The sequence below is a fragment of the Nymphalis io genome, chromosome 8, assembly GCF_905147045.1.
Source record: "Nymphalis io chromosome 8, ilAglIoxx1.1, whole genome shotgun sequence".
NCBI lineage: Eukaryota > Metazoa > Arthropoda > Insecta > Lepidoptera > Nymphalidae > Nymphalis > Nymphalis io.
The window spans coordinates 12,773,483-12,786,285 of record NC_065895.1 but is presented as its reverse complement, the minus strand read 5'-3'; the positions used below and the strand labels follow the sequence as shown (position 1 = coordinate 12,786,285).

The 12,803-nt window shown below is 35.1% G+C and overlaps 1 protein-coding gene across 12 annotated transcripts in view; it reads right to left on the bottom strand.

Annotated features, from left to right (window-relative positions):
- Positions 1-488: 488 nt before the first annotated feature.
- The window catches only part of LOC126770013 (leucine-rich repeat flightless-interacting protein 2), a 36,494-nt gene continuing 24,179 nt past the window's right edge, over positions 489-12,803 (bottom strand). For 6 of the 12 annotated variants that reach the window (XM_050489129.1, XM_050489125.1, XM_050489123.1 and 3 more), the window contains 6 exons: positions 5,449-5,575; positions 4,840-4,976; positions 4,376-4,522; positions 4,000-4,255; positions 3,578-3,903; positions 489-2,969 (listed from right to left, as the gene is read on the bottom strand). In XM_050489129.1, coding sequence (XP_050345086.1) covers positions 2,859-2,969; positions 3,578-3,903; positions 4,000-4,255; positions 4,376-4,522; positions 4,840-4,976; positions 5,449-5,575 — 1,104 coding nt within the window. In that variant the 3' untranslated portion in view covers positions 489-2,858. Of the gene's footprint in view, positions 2,970-3,411; positions 3,459-3,577; positions 3,904-3,999; positions 4,256-4,375; positions 4,523-4,839; positions 4,977-5,448; positions 5,576-12,803 lie in introns of all 12 variants that reach the window. The other 6 variants (XM_050489128.1, XM_050489124.1, XM_050489121.1 and 3 more) reach the window with 3 other exon arrangements.

Here is a 12,803-nt window from a genome sequence, read left to right as displayed (position 1 = left end):
ATGCCACAACAAATTATAAAATAAACATTTTGATAGTATGGTCGAAAAGCTTTTCCTTATCACCTTAACCCACTGTTGGATAAATTTTTTATTGAAAACTCAAATTATATATATTTCAATATTTATATTTTCTTTATTAGTTTTATTTTTTATTATAGCTTGTGTATTTTTATTTTTTCAACCTGAAGTAAGCTGAACAATTTCAAAATTCCCCAATTGTATCATTCTTTCTATTTTTCTTAGATACTAATCTTTACACCCAAAAGTTACCCCAATTGCGGGGTATTTGATATGCTGGAAACAACGGTGGCCATTACGAATATTGTATGCAAATTAAATATTTATCTATCGCTGCACTTTTTTTTTGTTTTATGGTCTTATATCGCTATCAAATTCGCAAGCGCGAGAGTGCGACACTATGCCATCTTTTATTAGTCCCGGTAAAACACATATTTTCATAGGTACCACTGTAGTAAATAAAACAAGTATTTGAGGGCGAAATTTATTCAAAGTATCCAAATTTATACATCATTTTAAGTCAGTTTCGCTTCTTGTAAAAAGACTGTCATTCTCAGTTAAAAAGAAATAAATTAGTAATGCAGCACCAAAATACATACATCATACTTACAAAATGATAATTCCTACTTATATTACTTACATTCCGACTTCTCACACACGTAATCAACTCGCAACATACGTCAGAGAAATATTATATCTTGCATTTCTAAATTAATTATACATTTAATTACAAATAATATGTTATAATCACAAGATATAAAAGTTCCCTTTATGTTATTTAATACATTACATAAACTATTTAGGTATATTCGGTTTTCGTTAAATGAATATTTTTAAATATTTTCAAATAAAACAATTTATCTGGATCATATTAATATAAAAAAAATCTGTAAGTCAATATGGAATATGAGTTAAATTCAACTAGTCTGTCGAACCGTGACAATGTCTATATAAAACGCTTCTAATGTTCACGGTTTATCATTACACTGATAACGATTTTCTATTTATATATAACATATATGTATATACTTCGGCTAAATGCTTTATTTCAACATAACCACATTGACTAGTAGAATTTAACATTCGAAAAACACATCACGTCTGAACCGGCAGGTAACGCCTGCGTTATTCAAAGCATATGCTGTCAAACAATAATCTAACTAACAGTAGGCAATATACCCGCAAATATCATTCTCTACACGATACTAATTAGACCACCAAACTACACCTATAATACATTTTGGTGCGCCATGGCACTGTGTACGTGACTATTCCTATGTACGACGTATCAGATAACTAATAATCGACGGTCGCGATGCTATAGCAATGCAATATATTGATTATTTATATGAATGAGAAAATTGCCTTGTGTTTACGACATCGATACCGCGCAACCAAAGATTAGTAGTTAAATGAAATTGACATATAAGAATCACTTAATTTATAGATAAAATAAACGGTTTCCATTTTACGCGGACTGTTATTGTTGAAATAATTTTATTAATATAAAAATGAAATTATCATATGAAAATAATTCAATTATTAGTAGATAATTTGTGGTAACTTTAGAAGAAAAAAGAAACTCTAAATACACGTTATTCCGATATAAAATTCAAGTATCCCTTGAGAAATACTGTTACAAGGAGATCGCTAATGGACGTGTGACACTCGCTACAGACTATCACAATGTTTGGAGTACAATTTTGAGCAATACATTTATTTAATCATTTACACATTCGCGTAGCCAGAATTGCCGAGGCGGGCGCGAGGGCAGCGGGTATGGTAAAAATTAGTCGTTAATTTCGACTATTTATAAGCCTACAAGCAATAACCGCACCTCTGGCTACACTAATGATCATATATTCTTGTTAAAAATTCCTCAAAATGTTCAACATTTAAGGCTAGAGCGAGGAACTTTTCTCAAGTTTTCTAACTACAGTATAAAATATTTATCTACGTCGCCTTGGCGGTTTAATACATCTATTGCTTCGTATTCGGGTCATTTATATTAGTAATATAACAAAATTTGAAATGGCAAGTTAAATATATAATGTGATCGCTATCAACTTTTCGATTAGTACAAAGCGAAACTTGGGCAAGCTAGAATTATAAAAAAACCCTATCATTCAGAACCTATACAAGTAATACGAACATATTAATATGCGTAACAAATAAATAATCAGATATTTATAAACATAATGCACATTTTTTTACAAATAATTAATAAAATTACATTTACAAAGAAACTAGTATCATTATAAATAACAAATATATATTCCTTATGATTTATTATCGTCAATATGAAAAATGTTTGTTTTTTTTTTATAATGAATATTATTTTAGATGTTATGGATATTTTTTGTCAGACATTAAATAATGTTAATTGATTGATAAATCACTTTTCAATGCTGTATTGTTCATTGCTAAACATATTAATGTTGTGATTTATTATATTCAATATTATTTTTGTAAATATGTTATTTATTAAACTAAACATGTTTCAAGAAATGATAAAGGAAAACGTCAAAATATTTAAATTCGAACAATCATCGCTACCATCGAAAATATACAAATTATTTTATTTATAAAAACCACAGACTCAGCTCTAAGTTTTTAAATTGAATAACATAGAATAATAATAATAGACAGCGGAAAACACACCGGTCGTAGGTTTATAATTTAGCGTAACCATTACATATATTATCTGTGGCATAGCTTGTATAATACAAAATTCTTAAAATTTTCCAAAAAAAATAACGACGGCATTATATATTCTTGTCTGCGTGTACTATGTTACACTATGTAATGATTTCGTAATATTTCCCGCACGGTCAGTTTTGTCACAGGTCCTTCAGCAGGGCGGACTTTGCGTTCTTGAGTTTGTCGAGCCGTTTCGTGAGGTGACTGTTCTCCGTTTCCAATTCCTCAACTCGGTTTAATGCTTCCCGCGCCTGGAAAGATATATTGAATAAATTACTATTTTTAATATGTTACCTTAAAATAAATTTTAGAGGTTCATTAAATTTATTATTATTTTAAATTCATCTGGGATCGAAGTTTATTATTATTATTAAAATACCAATGTTCTTTGATTGTTGCGGTAATGGGATTTTTTTCTCTTTAGATACATTTTTTGTGACTATAATGTATCGTTCATTCAAACATTTGAGTGACAAAAAGTTTAATATTAAATGTATTATAGTAAAAGCCACTTTATTAAACTATAAATCATTAGTATGGTGTTATTGGTATAATAAAGGAACAAAATGTGTATTTTGTACAAGTCAGTGTTACAGTACCACGGGGACTTTTGTTATACTTTTTACTCGTTGCATATTAAACGGTTAAAATAGTTTCAAGGATCACTCTGGGTGTACAATGGGGCAACTGTACCGTTATCTGTCACCATTATTTATAACGGCCCAAAAATCGACCACATCCTGAAAATAATCACTCGCTTTATATATAGAAAAAATAAAATATTTAAAATCGCTCCAATAAATTAATCGTCGGAGCTGTTGTTTGGAGCATCGCGCGCCGCGGATAGAGTCGTGCTCACCTCGCGCTGCAGGCGGCGCCGCTCCTGCTTGAGCAGCTCCTCGTGCTCGTCCTGGTGGTCCTGCCGCGCGCGCAGCCGCGCCACCTGCGCCTCGAGGCGCACGACGGCGGCCGCGTGCAGCGCCGCCTCGGCCTCGGCGCGCGCGGCGCGGGCCTTGGCGTCGGACGCCGCCTTGCGCAGCGCCTCCAGCTCGCAGTCCACGTCGCGCTCGGGGTGCGCCACGCCGTTCTGTCGCGCCGCGCGCTCGTCGTTCAGCTGCAGCTTCAGCTTGCGCACCTCGCCCTCCAGCGCCGCCTTCGCGCCCGCCAGCCGCTCCAGCCGCACGTCTGCGTCCGGCGAGAAGCATTATTATATACACAGGTTCCAGTTAGGTGGGCAACGGAACTGTCGTGAGACGGTATCGACGACGGGGGGCTAGTTACCGAGCGTGCCCTCGCCGGCGTCGTCGAGCAGCTGCTGCGAGTGGTGCGACACGAGCGCGAGCGGCGGGACGCTGCCGCAGGGCTCGCCGGCGAGTGCGTCGGGCGCGGCGGCCGCCTCCACGAAGGCGCGTCCCGCCGCCGCCGCGGCCGCGTCCCGCGCGCGCACGGCGTCCCGCGCCAGCACCACCTCGCGCTCCAGCGACGCGTGCTCGCGCTTCAGGCGCTCGTGGCTCGAGCACTTCTCTTTGTGTTCGCGCTGCCATTGGAAGACGGCATTGTTGAAAATGTAATACGACAAACACGAGTGCTTATTCGCTATTCATTCCGATGGACGTGTGACGCCACACGAGTGTACGCCACGCAGGCCATACTGTACCTGTAGCTGCGCGTACTCCTCCTGCAGCTCCTCTATCCGGTCCTTGAGTAGCTCGAGCTGGTAGCCGAGCGCCGCCTTGTCGTTGTCCAGCTGAGCGTTCAAGATCATAGCCTTGCGAAACTTTTCTTCAACTTCCTTCAACTCATGCTGGAACGAATTAAATTCATTGTTAATAATATTCGTAATTATCGTGAGTTTATATCATTTATTTTTTATTTGCGTTTAACGAAATAAGAATTTTTTTCTTTGAAATTATATGATTATAATTGGTCTCGGTATTGAATCAGTCATGGTAATAATTAAAAACATAAGAAAAAAATGTGTTTGTATGTTTTCTTATAAAATACACAATTTTGACATAATTCCAACGTTTTTGAACCAACAAAAGGGATATCTCCATAAATAACGATAAGAACTTTCCAAGCTCTGTTATATCCTGAAATTTAACACGTTGACCAACTTACCCTGAGGTCTTTGATACTGAGCACATCGTCCGAGTCCTCCGAGCTCCGCCGCGGCGAGTGCAGCACGCTCGGACTCATGGCCGCTAGCCGGCCGCCCGTCCGCCGGCCCACTGTCTCTGTAATAGGCAGTACTACGCCTGTAATAACGTACGTTGTCTCAGAAGTCAGAAATTGATTATATTTCATTATTTAAAATTACCAATTAATTAATAAAAAGCTTATGTTATAAAAAATATTCATGAAACAGATTTTATAGTACCTGTACTGGATTATACATATATATGATAAAATAATAAAGTTAAGTATTCGTTGGTTTTGAATCAGGATGCAATAATTTTATTGTTAATGTATTAACTATCGTCTACCGATCGTCATGTTACAAGATTAATTGGACGAACTCTTTTCTCAAATGACAATAATTGATTGCACATTGGGACAATGTAAGGGGACCCTTTTGCAATGCCTGACGTTTCATGGCTTCGGATTAAATTAGACAACTACCAATAAGACAGACAATATAACAAATTCGCTCGTCCGCCTTATTAATAAAAAAAACATATCAATATTTTCCACTAAACGAAGCAGAGGTATCGTAGATCTGTTTCTCACCTGCGTACATGTCATACGCCTTGTCGGCATGGTCCTCCTGCTCGCGCTGCTGTCGCTCGAGCTCCCTCATCCGTATCTCTCGCGCCTCCGCCCGCGCCGCTCGTCGAGCAGCCAGCCGTTGTTCCGCCTGTAACGATAAAAACATTATCATTACGATATTAAAATCAATAAAAGGATCGCATTGCGTGACATTAATAGTTTTAGGAGTTATATTAATCCACCTGAATTGTATCGCATATCCGAGGATTGCGGTCAAGTGAACCAAATAATTTATTTAAAATGTACATTGCACTACTTAATTATGACTGTAATTAATGCGTCATATAAATCTAAACACTTTGTTTAAAGTTGATCCGGTACCATTCTATGTGATGATATGTACCCACAATGAGAGTAAAATGTATGCTTTTCCTCCTACTAAATCAAAAGGGCTTCAAATTATTTGTGAAATGGCTTGGCAAGGGCTTTTAAATTATTTGTGAAATATGCGCGACCGTAACACAGTAAGTCGCTTATTTTGTCACATTATATTCAAGGTGAAGTACATTGTGTATTCGTACAATAAGTGAATTGTGTAGTTACTTTTAAATATAATAATTAAACCGTAGCAGAACTAAGTGTGGCAGTAAAACAATAGGAAATATCTCTAAGAAATTAATTAGCGCTCATAGTTATAGTACCAAGACTGCATGAAGATTTTCATCGCAAGGAATCCGTATATTATATATTTAATTATATTTAAATACTTTTTGTTTTTTCTTATACAAGCGATGCATTTATCTCAGATCGTTATTAATATGTAGATATGAGTAGTGTAGTAATGTTTTCTATTCCGATTTTCTATCTACAAACAATTTGCAAATTATTTTATTAAGACATTTAAAGATAATCCTGTATTTATATATTATGGGAATCACGAGACGCAAATATATCTAAGAAGGTAGTTACTTTTTGGGTGTAAATAAACAAAATGTAAATTTCTCAGTTAATAAAAAAAAAACCTGAGCCTAGCCAAAGGAAAGACTTGAACAACTAAGCATACGGGTTAAAGGATGCCTTCACTTAAAGTTCACGTCGTCTATTTCCTTAACTTGTTCAAAAGGTCGGTCTATAAACACAAACCCAGAGCTATAACGAAGTTTTGTTGGTAACATATATTTTTCCTTTAAAATTAAATACATCGTTATATATATATATATATATATATAGCTATCGCCATAGAAACTACAAATATAAAACTTTCGCAGACATTAGTTTTCTCGTTCTTTTAAAATTACTTTCGATTGACAAATATTTAAAAGTATTTTCGAGTAATAAGTAATTCTCAGTATGTGTGCCATTTGATGTATTGATTCTTAGCATTTCGCAGACGACGCACTTACAGATATAAAATTACCTAATCTATATCTTTAGTCAAAAGTACTTGTATTTGTATTTTTTTAATCTTTATCATATTGGTAGGCAGATGGACCACCTGATGGTAAGTATGGCTACTTACCATCACCCTTGGGAACTAAGATGTTATGTCGCTTATGTCTTTAGCTACACTGTCTCACGCACCCTTCTGACTGGAACACAACGTAAGTATTGGTGTTTGGCGGCAAAATGTTTTTTTTTTATTGAATAGAAGGCGGACGAGCATATGGGCCACATGATGGTAAATGGTCACCAACGCCTATAGACAATGGCATTGTAAGAAATGTTAACCATCGCGTACATCACCAATGCGCCACCAACCTTGAGAACTAAGATGTTATGTCCCTTGTACCAGTAATTACACTGGCTTACTCACCCTTCAAACCGGAACACAACAATACCAAGTACTGCTGTTTTGCGGTAGAACATCTGATGAGTGGGTGGTACCTACCCAGACGAGCTAGCACAAAGCTCTACCACCACTAAATATGCGGTGGTCGCCGAAAAGTTTTTCTAACATACGTTTTGAAAATATTCTGTCGCTCTATTGACAAACTTTCCTTAGTTTCACTATTCATAGTTTGTAGATGTCGCTCTGAAGTACGTTAGGCTTTTGTCTCTGCTTGTCATACTTTAAATCGTATTCATTTATAGTCCAACCCTTTCGTTTTGTTATATATACATACATGTATTGGAAACAACGATATGAAAACAGGTTAATGTGTAGAGCGATTAACCGATAACTCGGGAAACCAGTCACACGATAGCAAACATAAAGCACGAGATAAAACTGTTATTGTTTCAAGCAAAATAAATTTTCCAAATCCATAACTACGCATTTTTTTTTAAATTATTCTTTGAAAATATTTTAAACAGGTTCCTAGATATATTTTTCATACATTTCGTAAAGACAGACTTAAAAATTATTCAACAGCGCGATCGGATTAAGACGAAATCGAAGTTCGAAATCTATAATCTCGAATCATGATACGAGAGCTACCCTGGTGATAAGCGGTTACCTTCGTACATGGAATGTAATTACACCGGCCCATTTACATTAAAATCAAAATAAAACAATTGTTAACAATTGTTAGTATTAATGTCCCCAGACGGGCCTGCAAAATCTTCACCAACGGGCAGAATATCAGTCAAACAGTTATCTGAATCAATAAAAACTAAATATTGATAATAAAATGTCGGTGATAACAATATTATACATGGACAAATTTTTTAATATATATTTAGACGGGAAATTCAATACATTCTGAAGAAAGTATTTCTTAATTCGAAATCAAGTCAGAACTTGGGAGACCAATATATGATCAGTATTATAATAATGATTTATATTCAACTACAAACCTGGTGAGTACTAGGATATCCTGTGTCGAGAGTCCGGAGTCAGACATAAACAACCAGACTATTAATAGTAGCCTACTATATAAACATATATAAATAATATATATTTGTATATGGTCGTTATTAGGATATAACGTGGCTTATACCAACGTTGTTACAATTCTTATGCAGTCCAATATCCCAATTGTCACATTTGTAATACAAAGAATTTACTTCATATTTGACGTGTATATGTTACGAGCTCAAATTACAAATAACTATGATGCAAATTTTGATCACGTTGGGTGCAAGGTTGGTGGTGGTAAAATACCAATATAATTTCTTTAGTACGGGTAATTTCTATCGTTGAGAGAAATTAACTCAATTTATTGTAGGTTAAATACGTTTAGGTGGACATCGAAAATCAATAATTATGGTATTAAATAAACGAACTACTAAAAATACAAAAAAAAAACGTTTATTTCGGTTGCGATGTAGTTATTAATCGAAATAATAATAAATTTCATCTGATATTTAAAATAGACTGCTGATATAAAAATGAAACAAATAAACAAATCATTTGTACGAATAGGACTTTAAAATCAGGACATAAATTTAGGAATAACATATTCCTTTTATGTATTACGTATTTTTTTTTTTTATAGAATAGGAAGGCGGACGAGCATATGGGCCACCTGATGGTAAGTGGTCACCAACGCTCTTAGACATTGGCATTGTAAGAAATGTCAACCATCGCTTACATATCCAATGCGCCACCAACCTTGGGAACTAAGATTTTATGTCCCTTGTGCCTGTAATTACACTGGCTCACTCACCCTTCAAACCGGAACACAAGAATATCAAGTATTGCTGTTTTGCGGTAGAATATCTGATGAGTGGGTGGTACCTACCCAGACGAGCTTGCACAAAGCCCTACCACCAGTAGATTAGTATTTGAAGATACAGAATTAGATGAATGTAATTACTAGTGTTTTATGTAGAGGTTATGTTCTACTAACACTGTTACATAGAGAAACGGATGTTAATGCACGATTGAACAAGGTACGAAGTGATAATAACAATTATATTTACGTCACGGTTTAGATTACAACGTAATTTTAATTTATATTTTTTAACAATAGGTACTCTTACCTAGTTTAAAACGAACTTTCGAAATAGTGTAGCTTGTTTGCATGAATAAAATTTTTAAACACTTATCATAAAGAATTAACTCTTCAAGTGAATCATATGCAATGAGATACATTTGAAAATATAAATACTTTTTTTTTTATTTAGGAATGCAATCGTGCCAACGGGTAGACTAGTGGTATATGGTCAAAATCGTCCGTAGATACTGTCCGTGTCCGTAGGTACTGTATGATTTAAAAATTATTTCTTCCGCAACCAAAGCGACTACCCTTGTCAAAACAAAAACGAAAATAAATGTCCCACTGTCAAATGTTCAGGGCAAATAGATCCTCTTAAGAAGGTTTGGAACTTATCCCTCAAGATGATCATTGTATCTTCACAGCCGTCTGTTCCTGTGTGTGTGTGTACCTTTATATCTCGTGTAGAAATTGATTTCCGTTACTTTATTGCCACTCAGCATAACAATCCAAGTGCAGCTACTACACTGCGGGCTGCTGGATATACAATATATATACATGTGTAAATTACATGCAAAACATGCAGGTTACCTCACGTCACTGTCCTTGATCGTCGATCATAAGTGGTATAATTTTTCAAAAGAAAAATAAGTTCTTTTTGCCCGGCTTGCATACAGAGTTACCTACAACAAAGGTTAAGTCCCTCGAAATATCATACACTGCCCTAGTTTAAACGAAGAAAACAAATGTGAAGCGTTAGCAATGTAAATTTTAAAAGTACCTACTTGTAGAAGCTTACAATGAAGTATAATTGGTTTGATTCCAGTGCACTTATTCATTAATCGTTTGTTTTCGACATTGTTCACATCAATGAGAACTTGACTAATCCTTGGGAAGCATCCAATTTATTAAGAAACAAATATCAAGTATGTCGCCTAGATGGCCTAGTGATTGACCCTGTTCAAAAGCTAATAGTTATATGTATGCCAAGTTTTTACAACTTTCCAATGGTTTCGTGTGACTCAGAGGCAGATGAGACAAAAACTTACTACTTTTCACTATTTCTTGCGTGTATCACATATTATTGATAATTTAATCGTCATTAGCATTCTAACGGTTTGACATCGTTCGTCAATTACACTTTAAATATGTTACATTACGAAAACATTAAGCTCAACGTAACGTTTTTCGTTCCTAAGCGTCTCGTGATACTGACAGTGTGTGAAACCGGCATTATGCATGTATACATATACCAGCACATATGGTCAAGCGTAAACCAATGCCGTCGTTCGAACGGGGTACGATGACATCATTTTCGGATTAGGGTTTCAAGGTCTCGTTTTATTCCCCCACGTTGACGAACTTGGCGAATACTTACGTTGATAATGGCTCTATTATGATTGTTGTAAACTTTATAACATATAAAAACGATGTCCACATCTCATGTCACGTTATACATTAATGTTTTATATCGACGGATCGAATTTAATTCCTTATATAATTCAATTATTATTAGGTCAACCATTTCATTGATGATAAAGTTTATTTATAGCAGTAAATGAACAGCCTGTATCATTTCCCGACATTGACGGCAACAATGAGTATTGGTACCTAAATACTTATAATCTGATATATAAAAGAAAGTACATAATATGTATTGAAGTTAGATTTTTAATTTTAAGAAAATGGGACTATCTCCTATTATGATATTTGTCTATTAACTAAGTTATAGGTTTTTTTTCCTTATTAAGTTTATTGAGTAATGTTTAAATGATTTCCATTTATTTTACCGCTTAATATTAGTATAATTTAATATAATTATTATTACTGCTGGTATCAATCGATTGAATTAAAATTTACGAATTTTGGTAGTTAATTAACACAGTTTAGAATCAGACGAATGCATTTCATTTTATATTAGTTTCGAAACAAACGGGTTTTAAACTTTGCAAATCTTGCATGGATAATTACGTTTATGGCTATTTTATCAACACTATACAAAATATATTTCTTTCTCAAAACTTTCTTCAAAAATGTACATTATCTCAAAAAACCGGTCGCGTATTCTATAAGAATATCGTCGAACTACAGTAGTACAGTACAGCCTGTGAATATCCCACTGCTGGGCTAAGGCCTCCTCTCCCTTTTGGGGAGAAGGTTTGGAGCTTATTCCACCACGCTGCTCCAATGCGGGTTGGTGGAATACACATGTGACAGAATTTCCGTGAAATTCGACACATGCAAGTTTCCTCACGATGTTTTCCTTCACCGTCAAACACGAGATGAATTATAATAACAAATTAAGCACATGAAAATTCAGTGGTGTTCGTTTGGTGTTCGTCGAACTATATAAAGATAAATAATATGGAGAATACGGTATAAATTATGGAAGTGCAGTAGAATGTTGCACGATAGGAGATAAGCTGAGACTTGTCAACAAGGACGAATGAAAGTTGCAGTTACAGGACGATAATCCCAATCGGTATAAGTTTATGATCTCAATAAGAATTTCTTACAGAATCAAATATAAAAAATACATTTATCGTCAAATATTTTAATAAGTGACCGATCTGAATGATCTTATAGAACAAGTTTTTGCAACGATCTTCTCGTGTACTCGAAACTCGAAGCTCAGATAAAACTATTATTCGATCACAACAAATGCTATAAGAATTTGATTTTTTTTTTTTTGTTATTGGAAAAATTACTACATTTTAAATTACGTCTACCGAAGTGTGTGGGTCATAGATTGTGTGTGGAGCCTCATTATAACAAAATTGTTGCTATTTCTTGCTTATATGTATGTTTAAAAAGGAAATCATGTCATTTAATTAATTTAATTTATTTAATTTTGTCAAATCCTATCTAGTTTTTGCGATTTTATGAATAAAACCGTTAGGAAACATGCACGTGTCGGACGAAATGTTGCCTTACGTGTATCCGTCGACTCGCAGCGAAGGAGAGTTATGGAATAAGCTTCAAACCTTCTCCTATACAGCATTAGACAACACATCAGCGATAAAATTATAATTATGCCGATTTTCTTATACATAAACTAAAAAGTAATAACTTTTTGATACAAACTGTAAAAAGTGATAGTATTTTTGTTGGATATGAATCTTTTATTGGAACAATATTAAATAAATACAGTACTAAATTTATCTATGGTTATATAGAACGATGTTTTTATTTGTTGTTTAATTTTGTATCACGTAACCATATTTTTTATTATACAATATAATTATTGAACTGATGTCTCTCTTGCTCTATGATAAAGGTCGCGAGTACGGCGACCACCTGATAGTAAATAAACAACTTTGACCTTCAATTCACATAACAATCGGTCTAAACCTAAATAATCTTTTTTTTTATAGAATAGGAAGGCGGACGAGCATATGGGCCACCTGATGGTAAGTGGTCACCAACGCCCATAGACATTGGCATGTAAGAAATGTTAACCATCGCTTACATCACCAATGCGCCACCAACCTTGGGAAC